General features: G+C 44.3%; 1 protein-coding gene across 3 annotated transcripts in view; it reads right to left on the bottom strand.

The window, feature by feature from the left end:
- The window catches only part of PIK3AP1 (phosphoinositide-3-kinase adaptor protein 1), a 113079-nt gene that overhangs the window by 50772 nt on the left and 42677 nt on the right, over nt 1-19630 (bottom strand). For all 3 annotated transcript variants that reach the window (XM_059169312.1, XM_059169313.1, XM_059169314.1), the window contains 4 exons: nt 6824-6960; nt 5082-5226; nt 2314-2456; nt 2053-2185 (listed from right to left, as the gene is read on the bottom strand). In XM_059169312.1, coding sequence (XP_059025295.1) covers nt 2053-2185; nt 2314-2456; nt 5082-5226; nt 6824-6960 — 558 coding nt within the window. The remainder of the gene's footprint in view (nt 1-2052; nt 2186-2313; nt 2457-5081; nt 5227-6823; nt 6961-19630) is intronic.

The following is a 19630-nucleotide window of genomic DNA, read 5'->3' as shown; positions in this document are numbered from 1 at the left end:
AATCATTACTTCTGGGTTGATTGACCTAACATCTGACAGTTTCTTTTGAGGAACAGCTGAAGATTCTGCCCTCGGATGATGGAAGAAATGATATGTTAATTAACTAGAAAATCTAATAATTAATAATCCACCTTTTTCTCTAAAAAGATCAAAGAATCCTGAAAAATAATACTAATTCAAAATGTGCTGATTTTCTAAAAGCTTAAGTAGCAGCCACAAAGTACAACAGGAATGATGTCTTGACCTTCTCTGCAAATGTCACAGCATTTTTACACAATTGCTTTGTGTTGATTTAAAAAAATTAAGTCCATCTTCTTAGCTCTTATTCCAAATTTCATAAAGTATGCCGAGTCATCCTAGGTATGTTAATTAGCCTTTCCGTGGCCCTTAGTTTTGAACTAGAAGATATTTCCAAACTATTTCAAAAGGGCTAGGAGGATTAATAAGATGGTGGTATTCAGTGAGTTCTTTGTTTAGGACAGGTTTTGAGTGTTGGTATTAACACACCTGAACCGCAGGATATCCGTGAACCTTTTGATTCAGGAGAAACAAAGTACTCCTTCAGGTCACTGGATCCTCGTGACCTCCTCCACCTACTAATATCTGGATTTAGCAAGCTAAACTCTACCAAGAAAATAGACGTGTTTGCATTGTGGAGTTTGGGACAAGTCCTTCTTTTGTTTTCATAAAAGTTGATTTCTTTTTTTTTTTTTTAAGATTTTATTTATTTATTTGACACACAGAGAAAGATCACAAGTAGGCAGAGAGGCAGGCAGAGAGAGAGGAGGAAGCAGGCTCCCCGCCAAGCAGAAAGCCCAACACCGGACTCGATCCCAGGACCCCGAGATCATGACCCGAACCAAATGTAGAGGCTTTAACCCATTGAGCCACCCAGGCGCCCTAAAAGTTGATTTCTAAACCCAACAGTGATAGACAAACAGACTTATATATACTACTATGCACACACACACACGCACATGCAGATTTTTCTTAGTAAAACAAACCCAGCTTCCTATTCATCAGGAAATGATCCTTGGGACGAAAGTCTGAACATGTCCCCAGGACCCCACATTGACAGGCTATAAATACGCTTCCTGAGCCTCAAGTGTAAGAACAGAGAATATCAACACTGCAGGAAGTAATGCAAGAACATTCCACAGTAGAAAAATGGGGAGAGACAACACAAGAATGACCCCAGGAGAAGGACCTGAGGGTAATATAACCCCATTCTTACGGCTCTCTTGGCTAGGGAAGGATGGGACATGGGGCAGGGGGCAACCAGTCTCCATCACACACGTGAAGAAAGAGCGCCCTACCAGTCTTCCTGTCAGCCCACCAGGCACCATCCCCCACAGGAGCCGTTATCCAGCCTGTCACATGCGCACAGGAGACTGCTCCTCCCTCACTGAACAAATGTTTGTTTCCAGCCTACAATTAGCCACCCAGGCACTGCCTCAGCCCTCACGGAGCTGACAGCCTGCAGAGAAGACAGACACAGCTGAGAACTAACACAGAGGACACCCGACATGCTAGGGGAGCCCACAGCATGTAGACAGAACCCACCGAAGGATCCGAGAGGTCTTCCTGAGGAAGTGCTACCTAGGCCGCTGTTCGGAAATGACGAGATGTTAGCCAGGTGCAGAGCAACCAAGGAGGACAGGAGGAAACTGAATTCCCACAGAGTTCAGGCAGCAAGAGGCAGGGCAGAAGTCTCATGAGATGAAAGAAGTGCAGACTTTCTGTAGAGCAGAGCCCAGGGACAGCGTAGGGATGAGGGCAGAAATGCAGTGGGAACCTCTTGGGAAGGCTTGCAAACATGCTAAGGAGTTTGGGCTTTATCGAGAAGGCAAATGGGAACCACAAAGGGTTTTTAGCAAGGGGCTGAAGTATTCAGATCTACAATTTAGAAATCACTCTAGCTTGTCAGTGAAGGAACCATTCTCAAAGAATGAGCTGTGGAGAGGGAACCAAAAGGGTCCAAGCACCGGGGGATTGGATGTTGAAACTCACAAACTAGAATCACCCCGCAGCTGGTCTGAATTTCTGACTTACTTGTCATCATATCTTCTTCTTCCAGTTGGTTAATTCCAAAGAGGTGCAGTCCACTCGCAGGGATGTTGTTCTTCAGAGACTCAGTGAGCAGTTTATCAAGGGTCTCCGTGTTGTAGGGCACAATTTTAAAGGCCTGAACACAAAAGTGAGGAAGGTCAGATTTTAAATCCAGCCATCTTCCATCCAGCAGATTCGAAGCCAAAGAACCACGAGCAGAAACTACATGTCCAGAAAATGCAGGTTTCCTTTCCACATCCTTACCTGACACATAAACTCCACTGGATTTGCTGCATTGGACAATAAATTCCCAATCTCTTCCATGTCAGTATAATAACTGATCACAGTTTCACACACCACTAAATCCCCGGAATAGATCTTCAAGGAAACATTTCCAGAGGAGAGGCCTGAAGAGAAGAAAAAAAAAACAAAAACAAGAAAACAAAAAAACCACGAAGGTGCCTAGGAAGAACAAGGGCCAGGGGAAACTATCCGTGGATTCACCTTAATGGTAAAGAAATTAACTGGGGGCTGGAAGAAAGATTTGGGAGGTAGGTGCGGGATAGAGAAGTAAGGGGAAGGGTAGAAGTAGGAAGTGAGGAGACTGGCATCTGAGAGGCCCAGAGTCAGAGGAAATGTCCCCGTTGGTTTGGCAATTTCATTTTTGGAAGATTTTCATCTGTTTTGGTAGCTACAGTAGGCCCAGGACCAAGACAAACAAGAAGAGTTGAGTTTAAAACACTTTCTACAGGGGCACCTGGGTGGCTCAGTGGGTTATAAAGCCTCTGCCTTTGGCTCAGGTCACGGTCCCAGGGTCCTGGGATGGAGCCCCGTCCTGGGATCGAGCCCCGCATCAGGCTCTCTGCTCAGCGGGAAGCCTGCTTCCTCCTCTCTCTCTCTCTCTCTGTCTGCCTCTTCACATACTTGAGATCTCTGTCTGTCAAATAAATAAATAAATAAAATCTTTTTAAAAAAATAAATAAATAAAACACTTTCTACAAAGGTCAGCGGTGGCCGCAAGGTGGGAAAAGATCCTGGCCGGAGGAATTCAGTGCTTTCATAGCCCTGGACTGGGAGAATTGATTCACTGGCTCTGTGGCTGTCATGACTCTGTGCTCTTTAGCTCTCCTCCACCACAGGAAGGGGTTTTGAGGGGGAAAGAAAAATTAAAAATACACCAACCACAAAGATTCGATTCACAAAAGAGGAAATGCAACAAGTAGAGAACATGGAAAAATAGCTTCGTTAGTAATCAAAGAAATGCAAATTAAAATAATGGGCTACTCTTTCAAAAGATATCCAATTAGCAAAGATATTTAAAAATGATAATGCCTAGGGTTGGCCATGACACAGCAAACTTGATAGATAGGAGTACTATTTCCTAAAGCAAGGAAGCCCTGTTTTCCAGGATCCTTCAAAATGCACCACATTTCAAGGGTTCCATCTTGAGGAAATACTCCTCAATCCATGCAAGCATAAAGATATTTGATATATCAGAATTTAAAACAAAAGAAGACAATAAGAAATCAGAAATGACACAAATACATAACAATGAGGAAACGAAAAATTAAAAGATGATACTTTCTTTTCAAGGGAGTATGATGCAGCTTTAAACAAGATGAATTATAAGATACAAGTTCAACACAAGGAACTGGTTTTATAAATTATGATACATCTATACAATGGATTAGTTTGGAACCATGAAGAATTATGTTGTAAAAGAATACTTACTAATGTGAGCAAATACTCATAGGTATCTTCCAGGTAACAAAAGTGGCCTATGAGACTATACGAAGCTATGTATATAGACGCAGAAAATTTACAGAAATCACTGATTTCCTTTGGGGCATAAAGGCAATTTTCTATTTATTTTCCTTTACCTTGGCTACATTTATTTACTTTCCGTTATTTTCTCTTTTATTCTTTTTTTTTTCAATTTTTTTTTTTTTTTTAAATTTACTCGACAGACAGAGATCACAAGTAGGCAGAGTGGCAGTCAGAGAGAGAGGAGGAAGCAGAGAGCGCAATGCGGGGCTCCATCCCTGGACCCTGAGATCATGACCCAAGCTGACAGAAGAGGCTTTAACCCACTGAGCCACCCAGGTGCCCCTGCATTCTTTAACTTTTCAGTATTGAGCTCACATAAGTTTTATGATAGAAAAAATATATTATAAAATGGAAAGTTACAAGGTCCATGTAACATCAAGGGGCAAGGGGCGCCTGGGTGGCTCAGTGGGTTGGGCCTTTGCCTTCGGCTCAGGTCATGGTCTCAGGTCTTGGTCTCAGGTCTTGGTCTCAGGTCTTGGTCTCAGGGTCCTGGGATCGAGCCCCACAATAGGAATCTCTGCTCAGTGGGGAGCCTGCTTACCCTTCACCCTCTGCCTGCCTTTCTGTCTACTTGTGAACTCTCTCTCTCTGTTAAATAAATAAATAAAATCTTTAGGGGAAAAAAAAAACAGCAAGGGGCAAAAGGATGCTGAGAGAATAAATATTGAAAACAACTCTGTTTTTAAAATTGTGAACAAAGGCCAAAAGACAGGGTAGTAGTGTGATGACTTTTTTCTATTTTTCTCTAATTTCAAAAAAAATTTTTTAAGATTTTATTTATTTGAAAGAGAGAGTGAGTGAGAGACAGTGCACAAGTAAAGTTAAGGGACAGAGGTAAAGGGAGAAGCAGAGCAGATTCTTCTGCTGAACAAGGAGCTGACGTGGGGCTCGATCCCAGAACCCTGGGATCATGACCTGAGCTGAAGGCAGACGCTTAACCAACTGAGTCACCCGGGTAGCCCTCAAAAAATTTTAATATGTTAACTTCTTACAGATAAAAATTTTATAATATCCATTTTTCCCCCATCGCACATGCATGTTTCTGCGACTTCCTTTTCCTTTAAATAGAACATGACAACAAAATCCAAATCCTGGCTGTCACTTTTCTCAGCTGCTGAATAAAGACAGGGCAAGAAAAAGAAAGCAAGAGTGGACCTCTTCCTGAACAGGACGCCTAATTTCTGGAGGTAGACGGGGCTACTTACTGGGAGCCTTCACAGAAACGGTGTATTCATTCTCCAGCTTGGCTTCCACCCGGACGGAGGGAGAATCCTCAGGAGAAAATTCTGCTTCTGTTGTCACCCTCTCATCCAACTTACATCTCACGATGACGTAGACAGTGGTTTCCACCTGGAGCAGGAGGCCAGTTAGTGTCCCCGCCCCCTCCTGTGCCCTGTCAGGGTGCTGGGCAGAGGGTATCCTGGCTCCCCAAGCCCCAGCGCTAGCACGGAGGGGTCTGCAGTCCAGCTCTGGGCCCGACCGCCACGGGTCCCAAAGGGACGAGTTGCAAAGACCAAGAGTGAACATTTATCAAGCTTTACAGCAGTTTGATGGGAGTAATCTTATGTCTGTTGGACCTAATGTAATAATTTAAAATCCGACAGCTTGTACCTCTTTTTATTTCATTTATAGCATTTCTCTTTTATGGCACTTTTAAAAGCACTGGTGTATGGCAGAATTGGGAATTTTGTAGAACGAAATAAAAGGGGTCTTCACCGATAGTCTGAGAAGCACTATTCGGACATGAGCCTGACTGCTCCATGGGAAGCCGGCAGGCTGACACAGCCTTGGAAGCGGTTTGAAATGCAGAATATAAGGCCCCTCCTGGACCCACTGAACTATCAAAGACTGAATTTTACCAAGACCCCTGGGTGACACATGGACCTTACGATGTGGCAGGCGTCAGCCTGGAGGACCCCTCCTGGGGTCTGCTTCTTATACTCTTCTTGAATGGACACAAATACCTTACTGGAGGGCTGATTTTCCCCAGGCATGGAACAACCTGAATTCTATTTCACCTTGCTCCCTCGATGATCTCTTGCCAGGCAGGCCACATACAATGATCCTTTCTTACTGTGCAATCTAAACCCAGCATGTTTATGAGCTTGTAGCCACAGGAAAGCATTCTGCTGCTCTGAACTAATAAAATCACACATTTTCATCAAGAAACAAAAGATAATAAAAAACTACCAGTTCTATGGAAGAATTTGCATTACAGTGGTGCATCAATTGGGCCATCACATTCAAGTCACCTGTTAACATAGGTCCCATCCTGAAAATGTTAGTCACATTACACTCTGGCTTTTATCTTAGCCCTTTTGGCAAACAATACTGGCACGTTGCAGCCAGCAAATTTCAAAGCATCCACAGTGGTCAGCTGATGGAGAAGCAAGCTTTCAAAATGCACCCCCCCCCCCTTTCCTTCCAGCCCTAGGCTGGCAGGAACAGATCCAGCCCTCTCCCTCCAGGGTTAGCATAAATGTCTGGTAAGCTGCCACACATCTATATTTCTGATCTATGAACTTAAGTCTTAGAGGGATGACACACACTTTCCTGAGCTCGCCTCTCTCTCTCTTTTTTAAAGATCTTATTTATTTATTTGACAGAGAGATCACAAGTAGGCAAAGAGGCAGGCAGAGAGACGGGGGAAAGAGGCTCCTCGCTGAGCAGAGAGCCCGATGCGGGGCTCGATCCCAGGACCCTGGGATCATGACCTGAGCCAAAGGCAGAGGCTTTAACCCACTGAGCCACCCAGGCGCCCCTCGCCTTTCTCTTATTTAAAGGAGTGAGGTGTGCTCAAGGGCCCAGGTACTGGGAATCCCAGGGCAGCTAATCTACAAGAGAATCCCTGAGGGAAGGCTAAGATTACACTCCCTTTACTGCCACAGAAGCAACCACTGAAAAGGCTGTGCACTGCCATGGATCCACCAGCCCCAGGAGCACCTACCCCACAGCGAATACGGTCCGGCTGCACCACCATCAGGTTCCCAGGTGAAGTCTGCTGTGGCAGGTTCTGATGCTTCGAGTAGGAAGGGACCTTCTCGTCCTCAGTCTCAGTGTCAGTGACTGAATCACAGCCAGAATCTACGGGACAAAGGACATCGCTGAATGGGAACACAAGGAAGGAGAACTGATGGACATGTTCCACCCCATGAAAGCCCCAAATATTACCAAATAGGAAATGGCTCTGAATGTCAAATAAATACAAGCTGGAGGGAGTGACTCAGGAAACCGTGAAAGACAACCTACTGGGAAAAAGTCAATTACCCGTTAGGGCACAAGGGTAGGGCGACAGCAAGAGGAAGACTGTGGAGAAGGCCAGAAAGTCTGAAACAGGATGTTGCCCAAGGCTGGCAAGTCTAGTTTCAACCAGTAGGTTTCTGGAAGCTTTACCTCCAGGCTTCCTGCACTGCTGGCTTTGGTGGCTGCGAGGGAAGAAGGCCCCTTCTCTTCAGGTGGGGTCAAGCATGGGCTGTCCACTTAAAGGTCATCTTTTGAACATCAAGTAAAACCTGTGCTGTGCAGGAAGCCATTATTCCTTGGGGTCATGGCTAGACCATGGCACCACTTTGGAGCAACTGTGAAAAGCAATCATTCTCAACAAATCTTGGATCAAAGTAACTGGGTTCCAGATCGGTATCCCAGCCAACACCTATACTGTGCACGGGTTCAGAGCAAGTGAAGGGGGTGGGCAGATGTGTGGGGCATGGCACAGAATGAGATGATGCTGAGGTGATGTAAGTGGAACCTACCAGAACTCTGAGGCAGGGGCTCTTAACCAGGGTTCATCAATTGATAGGCTGTGTGCAAGATTCTGTGTGTGTGTGTGTGTGTGTGCGCACATGCACGTGCAATGCTTGTTTATACTTCTCTGGAGATAGTCCAAAGCTTTCATCAGATCTCCCAAGAAGGACAAAATGGTTAAGAATCATTAAGGGAAGGAAGGTTCATCCAGTTCCTTTCTTGGGCTGCCTCTTCCTCACTCCTAAACCACTTACAGATCCAGCCCAACATGTCAGGCACTGAGGGGACATGAAGATGAATGAGGCATCAAGCCTGCCTTTGGAGAGTCCACGATCTAAAAGGGCAGGTCTAGTGAGAGGCAGGGGTTCTCTTGGCTGATTCCTGCAGGCTGGACTCCCAAGAAGGAGGTGGCCTCTGGCAGAGCCCACAGCACTCAGTCCTAGTAAAATGTTGGCGTGGTGCCTCAGGCCCCCAGAAAGCTGCACCCCCAGACTTGCAGATTAGACCTCAGGTCATACCAGGGGACAGGCCATGCTCCCATGACAATGAAGGCTATGGTGAGGGAGCTGGGCTGAGGGGGCAAGGCACCATCATGTCTTACCGCTGTAACTGTGAGGCAAGGACCTCCAGGACCTGCTCAGGCTGGGGAGAGGACCCAGGCCTCCCAGTTATGCAGCTTAAAAACCCCACAGCCTGAGAGAGTAGTCTCATTCTAGAGCCTGACATCTGTACTGACAGTTGCCTCTGCATGGTCCCAGACTGTGATGGGCGGGAGACACACTCCTGCTGCTCTTCCCATCTCTGGGATTTCCCCCATGACTCACTATCCCACAAGGCCTGGCAGAAGCAGCCAGGTCTCTGACCTTGCTTGTGCAATAGGAATCCCAGCAGAATTTAGGGCTAAGAGACAAGGTCAAAAACCCTGGATGTTCCAAGGAGGGCTGATGCTGGTTTTCAGTAGGCAGAGCCATCAATATGCTATAGCTCTCCTTTCCTTTCCAGTCCTACTGACTCCTCTATCAGTGCTAATTATCCCCCTCAAAGGCTAAGTGCAGCAGCTGCCTGCCTCACTGCTGTCCAGCCATGTTAACAGAGGTGGCCATTTTCTCCTTCTCTGCTGCCTTCTCTCCTTGATGCGTGACTCCTACAACAGCCAGGACACATCCCCACGAACAGAGCTGTACATGCCACCCAAGCAACAACCACCCAGTGAGGAAGACTATTTAGGAAAGAACCAAAAAGATCAGTGATAATTAGCATTCTTCTTCTGAATATAATATCACATCAAGCATTAATATTTTCTTATTAGATGCCTGAACCATCCCGTTGTTTTTTTTTTTTTTTTTTCCATTTCTGAGGTTCTTCCTGGATAAGAAAATTACCTCATTGACTTAAAACACCCCATCAGTTACTTAAAACTGCACAAAGTTCCCTGGAATTCCCCCAGAATTGTTTAGACACTACCCTGAATGGTCCGGTGCTAGGCATCAACTTTTGCCAATTCCCTATTCTAAGTTATTTTACAGGTATAAGCTCCTTGGAACAGACCCATTGTACAGTCTTCCTTTGCTTTAAAAAAGAAAAACTCTTCATTTTTCCCAAATTACTGATCTATTATTAGTCAGCTTGCCAAAGAGTCAAAGCTCTAATAAATATATCAAGGAAAGTATAGAGAAAATATAAGTAAACCAATGAGAAAGACATGATAGTGACAAATAAGGAGAAGAATTTTAGAAACATACTGATGTGAAAACTTCATGCTATGAATTTTTAAAATTTCAATACAATTTTTATAGAAAAATATGAATTACCAAAATTATCTCAAAACAAGCAGAAAATCTGACAAAATCAATAATCATGGAAGAAAAAGTTTCAGTTTTCAAATAAAATTCAGAGCATAAGCCACATACCTCTCTTCTTGCGCTGCATTTTAAATTATATTTGCAACAATGTTCTTCTTTATAATAACCAATTTTCCTATCTAGGAAAATTCCCTTTATATAGGTTTTATGCCTCTTACTAATATTCAAGAAACAATAAAATTTAATCCCATTTTATATTACATTTATAAAAAATTAAACAGCAATTCAGTACAAGGGATAACCCCCAAATCAAGCTTTAGTCTCATAAAAACTTAATATGTGATAAAGAAAGCATTAGAAATCAGTGTAGAATAAAGAAAATCGTTGGTGAGAAGAATGACTCAGCAGATAGTGCTGGAAAAATTAGCTATTTGGGGTGGGGATGAAGGGACAGAAGGACTATTTAGATGCTTCCTAACTCTCATATACTCCAAAATAAAGCTTTGATTTAAAGTGAAAAATAAACTAAAGTGAAGAAAAAAAAAAACAGATCTTAAAAATTTTAAAGATAAAAAAAATTAAAAATTAAAAAGATGAGGGGCATCTGGGTGGCTCAGTCGATTAGGCAGCTGCCTTTGGCTCATGTCATGATCCCGGGGTCCTGGGATGGAGCCCCATAGGGCTCCCTGCTCAGAGGGGCACCTGCTTCTCCCTCTGCCTCTGTTCTTTGCCCTGCTCATTTTCTCTCTCACTCTTTCTCTCTCTCTTCAATAAATAAATAAAATCCTTTAAAAAAATTAAAAACTGCAAATGTTATCATTGGTTTGGGAAAAGATTTGTTCATCTTAAACAACTAATGAAATACAATCTAAGCAAGCAATAGGGTTGGTATGAATTTAAAACTTTAGTAAACAAAGTTTTATAAAACTAAAATCTAAATTGTATTGCTTTGGCAGCGTTAGCCATAATAGCCAAGGGTGAAAACAACCCAAACGTCCCTCAGCTAATGAATGGATAGACAAAACATGGTATATTATTCAGTCATAAAAAGGAATAAAATATTGAACATTGAAAACATGATGCTGAATGAAAAAAGCCAGCCACAAAAGACCACACATTGTGTGATTCCAAATATATAATAATGTCCATAGGAGGCAAATCTATAGAGACAAAAAGTAGATTAGTGGTTGCCTATGGCTGGGGCCTTGGTGGGGAAGTAGGGCTTGGGGTATGATAGCTAAAGTGTATGCTGTTTCTTTTTGGAGGGTATGAAAATATTCTAGAATTAACGGTGGTGATAGCTGCACAAGTCTGTGAATATCCTAAAAAATCCACTGAATTGTACACTTTAAACGGGTAACTTGTTTGATGGAATGAGCACTGGGTGTGATATCCAACTGATGAATCACTGAACTCTACCTCTGAAACTATTAATGCTCATATGTCAATAAAAATTATTTTTTGTTATTTTTTGGGTTTTGGAGGGTTGTTTTTTTGTGTTAATAGAATTTAAATAAAATTTTGAAAAAACTGGGTAACTTGTACAACATTATGTGAATTATACCTCAATAAAGTTGTTACCAAAAAATCCAATGGCATATCATAAACTGGTTTAAAATTTGAAATAAATACATATGTCAAGGGGATAATCTCCTTACTATATGAAGAGATCATAGAAATCTCTTTAAAAACACCAAATAAGTAGATAATTCACAGAAGAAGAAATACAAATTACTTCCCAATCTAAAAAAAGATCTTCATTAGCACTAATTATCATGAAAATGCACATAAAAATAACATATCACTAGTCTACCTTTTTAAATTAGGAAATGTATGAAGGTGAGGGAAGACAGATACTTACTCTCGTTTGATGCTGAGGGAAGTATAAATTGGTAAGACCTTTCTGGAAAGGCATGTGTCCATATACAGAGAAAGAGAAAGTCTTTAAAATGTTTGTAGGGCGCCTGGGTGGCTCAGTGGGTTAAGCCGCTGCCTTCGGCTCAGGTCATGATCTCAGTGTCCTGGGATCGAGTCCCACATTGGGCTCTCTGCTCAGCAGGGGGCCTGCTTCCCTTCCTCTCTATCTGCCTGCCTCTGTCTACTTGTGTTCTCTGTCTGTCAAATAAATAAATAAAATCTTTAAAAAAAATAAAATAAAAAATAAAATAAAATGTTTGCATCCTTTGGTATATAATTCTACTGCAAATTTCTCTTAAGTAGGAAAATAAATGTTCAAAATGTAGACAAAGATAATGAACCAAGGCGTCTACTAATTCATTCTCTGCATCCGTGAAAAGTGGAAAACAACTTCACTGTCTGATGAAAGAATACTTAAAAATATTATTTTCGGATGCCTGGTGGCTCAGTGGGTTAAGCATCAGCCTTCAGCTCAGGTCATGATCTCAGAGTCCTGGGATTGAGTTCTGCATCAGACTCCTTGCTCAGCATGGAATCTGCTTCTGGCTCTGCCTGCTGCTTCCCCTGCTTGTGCCCGCCCACTCTCTCTCTCTCACAAATAAATAAAATCTTTCTACAAAATATTATTTTCAAAGAGTTTTAAAATACAAGCTTATGACATTATGTCAAGCAACACAGCAAGATATAAAACCATATATCTTCTAGTGTAGGGTAGCAACTATATTAAGAGAAATGCATATAAAAGGTCAGAACAAAATCTGTGCTTGGCTTGTGCATGACCCTTCTTCGCTCCCTCCCCCTATTTTTCCTGCCTTCCTACCTGCCCATCTTTCATATGTTCTATGAGTTTACACAGGGAGAAAGCACCCAGATACTGGGGGTAGGGTAGGGTAAAGAGAAAGCAGCCACTGAATCTTGTGCCGAATCGTGTCACTAGCTTGGCACAAATGAGATTGACCCTAAGAGTGTGGCACTTGGCAGATACTCGTCAGTGTTCAGATGGGCTATATAAACAGTTCCTTCCAGTAGATCTATCCATTCAGTCACCTGAAATGAATTCGCTCCCAGCAGTGAATTCATTTCAGCAAGTCAGGCAGGATGCCATCCATCCTGAGGCCGACTCTGGAGGCGCTGACACCACTACCACTTACCCACTACTACCTTCCAGGGAAGAGCAAACCCAAGGTTTCCTTGGAGGAAATTCTAAGCAAGATGAGAGCACCCTTGAAACCCACCTGACAGAGAGAGACGGCACCACGCGTGGCCACTGCAGGATGCAGACCCCTTACCACCCTCCCCACCTTGGGGTAGGGCGCTGTCCTGGGTCTCAAATAAGAAATGTTTGAGAGAAGGTGCTCTGAAAACCCTGAGGACCTCCCCACACACACACACTGTGAAGTATTATTAAGGCACCAACAGTATCCTCACTGCTTTAAAATTGAACAGTATTTCCTCAGCTTTTATGAGGTCCACAGGAACTCTAGAGAAATTATAGACAAAGACTTTCTTGGTGCCTCTGGCTCCCTGGAGTCTCATCTATAAAGGATTCATGTGGCAAATACTCATTGGATTCAGAGGCAGGAGAAGTTCCTCTCTCTCTCTCTCTCTCTCTTTTTTAAGATTTTATTTATTTATTTGAAAGACAGAGATCACAAGGCAGAGAAGCAGGCAGAGAGAGAGAAAGGGAAGGAGGCTCCCTGTTGAGCAGACCGCTTGATGCGGGGTCAATGCCAGGAGCCTGAGATCATGACCTGAACTGAAGGCAGAGGCTTTAACCCACTGAGCCACCCAGGTGCCCTGAAAAGTTTGTCTCTTGAGAGAACTTGCCTGTTTTCTCCTATTAGACAAGAAGAGGCTAACATGTGCATTTCACACTTTGCCCTCTCTGACAGATAATTCAGTGACCGTTTTTCTTAACTCCTATTACACTCTCATCCAGGGCCTGGGCTTGCCTGTTACTCTTTTTAAATATTGTGTTTCATTTTGGAGTCTTCTCCAGATACTCTAGAGATTTAGGCCAGACGTGAATCCACGTTTCTCAAACTGGCATCTGCCAAAAGGCCTCAGATATCATCCTTATGAGAATTTGTGCTCAGGCTTTTCATTCAGTCCTTATGAGAATCAGTGCCTCTGAAGTAAGATGCAAAGACATTCCAGATTCTCAGGATGGCCATGTTATAATTGGGTCCTGCCAAAAGACTGTGGTGCCTGCGTGTGCGTGTGGGTCTGCAGCTATACAGGGTTGCACGGGAGGTCAGGGGCCAATGAGGGAAGAAGAGAGGCGGCAGAGCGATATGCACTGGAGGCGTCTGAGCCCCACGAACACCAGAAGGCTTCCCCGTACACTACTTCATGCAGAGAAATGTGATGGGAGATCCAAACCCCAGGATAACCCAGGGGAGTCGCAGCAAGCTCCCTCAGTGGACAGAGCGAGCATCGCAGCCTCAAGCCAAGCTCGCGGTGCTGCGGCAATAAGCCAGCCTCACCCAGCGAAAGAAGCCCGGTCCGCCTGCCTTTTATTCATTTCACACCGACATCAGTATCTTGCTCATGTTTTGCTTTCCGAGTTGGGAAGGAACAGCAAACATAAGGAGATGAATATGTTTATACATATTTAAGAACAGCAGAATAATCTGTCAACACTAAGGGTTCGTAATTTTTATCCTTTATGAGGGCGTCTCTATATTGTCTGGGTCAACAAACTGCAGATTGTGAATGCAACGCATGAGTGTGCGCGGGGACGGCCACCACACCCCGTGGAGCCACGCATGCTCGGTGACAATGTTGGTGACAGACCCTTCCCTACTAATAGTAACAGTAGAAGTTATCTGTTACTGAATACTGTGGGGACTGCTTGATAGTCTTAATCTCATTTAATACTTGCGACAACGCTGGGAGATTGGAACTAATATCTTATCCTTATTTTATAGATGGAAACCCTGTGCCTGAAGGAGGGAAGGAAGCAAGCCCGCGGGAACTGGTCCCCAGCGGTCCAGGCCCTGCTGGTTCGTGGCCGGGTCCAGGGCAGGAAGCAGCTGTCACTCGCTGTTCCTGGTGTGGGCTGTGGTGGCCACGTAAGGAGATGCGACTGAGCCTTTAGCTCGCCAATGCCTAGTGGGGCTGCCTCAGTCTGAGCCAAGATGCCCCAGGTTAGATGTGCTGTGACCCACCACCTGGGCCAACGGGCACATGCCAAGGATGGGGTTTAAATCACGCGACACTTAACACCCATGGATCCAGCGGGGTCCTGTGAGCTCAAGGGGCCTGACCCTAGGCTGTATTCTCTTCCTGTCCAGTTGAGTTTTCAGACCAGTAAGTTTGCTGTCTTTTTCCTGCACACGGTCTGTCAGTCAGTCAGGACCACGGCTTTTTGACAGCCTGTACAGGGACGGAGGATGGTGTTTGCTGGTCTTGGAGAGTTTTTTCAGAATACACAAGCTAACTTCTCTTGTAAGTTAATGCTTAGCTCCGAGAAAACTGTAAATAAGGATCATTCATTAAAACAACCACATTTGTTGAGCATTTACTATCTGCCAGGACCCAGGCAAAACCCTTAACATATGTGATTCTATTCTATCACAACTAAGGCATTGATATGATTCTTCCCATTTCCCAGATGAGAAAACTGGGACATAGAAATTTAAGGAAGTTGGGACGCCTGGGTGGCTCAGTGGGTTAAAGCCTCTGCCTTCAGCTCAGATCATGATCTCAGGGTCCTGGAATCAAGTCCCTCGTCAGGCTCTCTGCTTGGCAGGGAGCCTGCTTCCTCCTCTTTCTCTGCTTGTCTCTCTGCCTACTTGTGATCTCTGTCAAATAAATAAATAAAACCTTTTTAAAAAATAAATAAAAATTAAAACAATAAAAACTGGTAATATACTGAAAAGATTGAATTTTACACTTTAAATGGGTGAACTGCATGGCATATGAATTATATCTCAATAAAATTGTTTTTAAATAAATAAATAAATAAATAAGTCTTTTGAGAAAGATAAACCAAAAACCATGTTGATGGTTCTCAACTGACCAAAGTTTGAGGAATGCTGAATTATGCTATACAGTTTCCATTACGTTAAGCTAAATTTATTAGTGATTTTTTAAGTAAGGGAAAGTGAAGGGAGGAAGGGAAGAAGAAGGCCTATAGCATAAATATATTGAGTTATTTTCTTGAAGTTTTAGGTGAAAAGGAAAAAGAAAGTGAAAAAGAAAGAAATTAAGGAGGCACATTTTTAGCAGAGACGAAACAACTTTCCGCCAACCTAGACCCAAAAGGAATGAGACAGAAATGCTCACTGGAGCCAGTCCAGTTGTGGTCACTGGGGAACATATATCTATGGGCTGGAATGAAATAAGTGATCATCAGTTGCATCCAAGATTTCCAGTGTAGGTGATAAAAGAAAGAGTGAAGAAGAGTCAAAGATTTCTTAGAATAAAATAGAAATGAATAGCCAAGCAACCTAGTGGCAGGGTCCATGAAAGAAAGGGGCCATGTTCCCTCTGTATTTGCATTCTAGGTCAGGGACCCAAATTTAACCATCACACAGATGAGGCAGGAATACAGAGAGTTGCTTGAAGTCTGGAGAAACTTCCAGTGGCTTTCCCACTCAGGATGAAACTTCTCAGGTATTATGATTCTCACCCATCCTAACCAAGCCACCATGATGAAACTATATAACAAAGATACCTGAAAGCCAGACATAAAATGTTCTGAAGTCTGGGTTTCCAAATCACCTAGCAAATATCTACTGAATATGTCTGACATGGGACACACTGGGGAGTGCCAAGAGTGTGTCCTCTATAGTCTTGGCCTCAAGAAGCTTACCACTGAGGGGGTGCCTGGGTAGCTCAATTGGTTAAGTGTCTGCAGGAGGGAGCCCCACATCAGCAGAGAGTCTGCTTCTCCCTCTCCTTCTCCCTCTATTGCTCCCTGTCCCCACCCCTTCCCTGCTCCTGCTCTCTCTCATCTGCCTCAAATAAATAAAATCTTAAAAGAAGAAGAAGAAGAAAAGAAGAAGCAGCAGAAGAAGAAGCAGCTGACAGCTGAATTAGAAACAGGAGGCTCCACATGGAAAACCTGAGACAACTATCAAATCCCTTACCAGCAAGCACCAGCCTGTGTGATAAGACCCTGACTTCGCCTCAGTGATGTAAGTTAAGTTTCCAAGCGTTTAAAAGTGCTGCCACACGAAAAATAGAACAGAAGTTTAGGAAGTTGAGAACAACTTCCTGAAGGATGAAGGCAGCAAGTTAACTTACTTTAACTAAGTCGAATAGCACTTGGAGGCTGAGATTACCCTAGTGAAAAAGGTACATTTCCATTTAATTTAATAAAATAAATCATAGCTCATTCCTTCAACATATATTCATTGCCTATCCATGAATAACCAAGATTCAAAGCCTATCCTAGGACCTCCAAGAAATGTAGGGGTGAGAACATTTCTGGCCTCCCTGACAGTGGGGGGGACCACATAGGCCAGAAACCCGGGAGAACTTCTCTCAACTTCCAGAGACAAAAGAGAACAGGAATAACTTGGAAAAAAAATTATGAGGGATAAGCAGGAATTTATAAACAAAATATAGTTTATGACCACCATAGGATCAAAGTAGGAAGGACATCCCCCAAAGAAATGGCAAGTAAGGCCTTGAAAGACACAGAGAATGCTGATGAGGGGGTCAGAGCAACTTTCCCGGCAGAGGTAAAGGCATGGTTAAAGGCACAAAGGCTTGACATCAATTTGAGCCACAGGAAGCAATGTGGGAGCACCTTGTATATAGGGTGAGAGGGATAGGGGAACCTGAGGGTCAGCGAGGATGCTTGAATGCCATTCAAGGACTTTAGTTGTATATCAAAGACCTGTCAGCAAACACTTCATGAGAAAGGGAAAGCCTATAAAATATAGACTGAAAATACTGCTTCGTTTTTCTAAAAGTGGAAGGACTTTGCTTGTTCTCTGGACTAATTCCAGAGACACAAGCAGAATATGTCAGCTCTTCTGTAAATCTTAGTCAGAATCGAGAAGGGGAGTGGCTGACCAGCCATCACACCCTAAGCAAACAGTGCCTCCAAATATGTAACAACATAAACCAGTGGCTAACAAACTGTTACCAAGCCAACATCCTGCTCTGCTTACATGAGCAAACGAGATGCTATAATTAACCCGATGTCTGAAAGTGGACCACAAGCATGGTTCACACAATGCTTAAAGAATTGATTTTCAAGTAGACTAAACATTTCTCCTACCATGTATCTGGTTTCTAAGACATTAGCTCAGAAAATCAGTGTCGTGGTTATTATTGTATCCTTAGAAAGCACGAAAGGAGACCTCAGGCCTGGCCTCATCCCCAAATTCCAAAAGTGTGGATCCAGATGAGGGAGATTTTGCTCTCCCTGCGAGAGCATATGGGTTCTGGGGTGAAGTGAGAGGCCTGCAATGGTGGGACTCAGGTTTTGAGTTTCAATACCCACTCCCCCCCTCCCCGCTTCCTGGCAAACATCAAGACTGCTTATTCATTTTAGTCAACACCCATGGGTCTTTCTCCTGCCTTGTTTACCCACCTCAGTTAATGGGTACTGAATTTCCTGTCCAATGAACCCCTTTCACTTAAAAAAAAACTCCCAACACAGTAACAAGTACACCAAAGCCGCAAGTCACCAACTCCCGGCAAAGGCACATAGAGTCATCAGTCCGAATGACAGTAGGAGAGTCAGAGGAATGCCTTACCCGCCACGTATCTTACTGGCATTAAAGTCACGAGGGCGGGGGGAATCATTTAGCAGTGTTAGTGTGTGTTCACTAAAGTGACATCAGTCATTGTCCTTGTCACCTTCCTCACCATCATCATCCCCATGATGCCAAAAAGGTAAGGCAGAGTCCTATAGGCATATCCTCAACTCAGATAGCCCCGTGGTGGCCACTCTGCCTCCCTGGAAACAAGGAGAAAGGAACAGAAAGGAGGGGCAAGAAGGCGCCCCCTCCTCCTGCAAGCCCGGGCTCGCTGCCTGATGTAGTGGGTGCCGCTGAGTTTCCCAACACTCGCCAGCTCACCTGTCACATCCAACCTGCTTTGCCATCCCGATGTTCTGTGCCAGCTGCAGGTTCCTGAGGCTACCCAGTTTCATCACACATCAGTGGATCCGTAGTGCTAGCTAGAGGGCTCTGGATCGGGACTCCGCATACCTCAACGCCAGTCGTTACCACCAACTCACATGGACAAGGAATCCTTCCTCCTTCCTTCACCGGGTAATTGCTCTGGCCCTCCTCCAGGGACCTGAAGTTCAGGACAAGGAAGCTTCTGTGCAGGAGGAGAGGAGACCTCGGGTCTCTCAGATCTCTATCTAACCCTCACCCAGTGCTCTAAGTGAACTATTCAAAGTGTTAGTTTTGTTTTGTTTTAAAGCAAAAGATGAGGGCTCTTCCCTTCCCCTCCCCAACAGTACCCTACCTGACCTGCTCTTCAGCTTGCATAAAAATAGCCCCACAGCTGAGGTTGCCATGACAACGAAAGAGACCTTGACAACAGGACTCATGCCCCCCCAGACTTGCTTGGCCGCTCCTGCCCTCTTCCAGGTTCAACCTTCTGGAAACTTCCCTGAGTAAGTGAGCCAAACTTCTCCACTCCCACCCAAGAAGCCAGGGGTTATTTGGAGTTTTCACACCACTTGGTGCCTCAGAAAGGCTTAATTTGTTCTCACTTCTTCCTCTCAACGGCCTCAGGTACCCATGACCGATGTGACTATCTCCCACTTTGCAGACGGCAAAACGGAGCACACCAGGACGTGAACTGACTTGCCCTCCGTCACCAGCAGCGGGTTTAATGGTAGAGCCACATTTAGAACTCAAGGTTCCCATCCCCTAACCAGTTCCCTGGCTGAAGGAATGGCTGATCTCAAGAAAGAGGACCCCACTGGAGAAATAATTCCTCTAGGTGAGCTGCTTCCTGGCCAAAGACAGAAGTGCCCTCAACCAGTCTCTGACATAAATCTGGGAAGGGTTGCAGAAAGCCACGTTTACCCTGGACCCAGCATGTCTCTGGGGATGCTCCCAGCACAGTTTTCATGGGCTAAGTTTATCAAGATCCTTAAGAAGCACTGTCCATACCTGCGTTCCAAAAGCCACCACTAGGGACAAGGGTCTCCACCAGGACTCTCGGGGCTGCAGGCCTGCAGGCCCCTGTTTCACCGTTCAGGAAACCCCAGTGTTGCTAACCAAGCAGGAGGTACCACAGCCCCTGTGAAGATTTCCTCTTTCTTCATCTCTTTCCGATACTTATAAATGTGCTTCCTCTCTCTATGT

This window comes from Mustela lutreola, chromosome 4, assembly GCF_030435805.1.
Source record: "Mustela lutreola isolate mMusLut2 chromosome 4, mMusLut2.pri, whole genome shotgun sequence".
Classification (NCBI taxonomy): domain Eukaryota; kingdom Metazoa; phylum Chordata; class Mammalia; order Carnivora; family Mustelidae; genus Mustela; species Mustela lutreola.
This window is presented reverse-complemented; position numbering and strand designations above follow the sequence as displayed.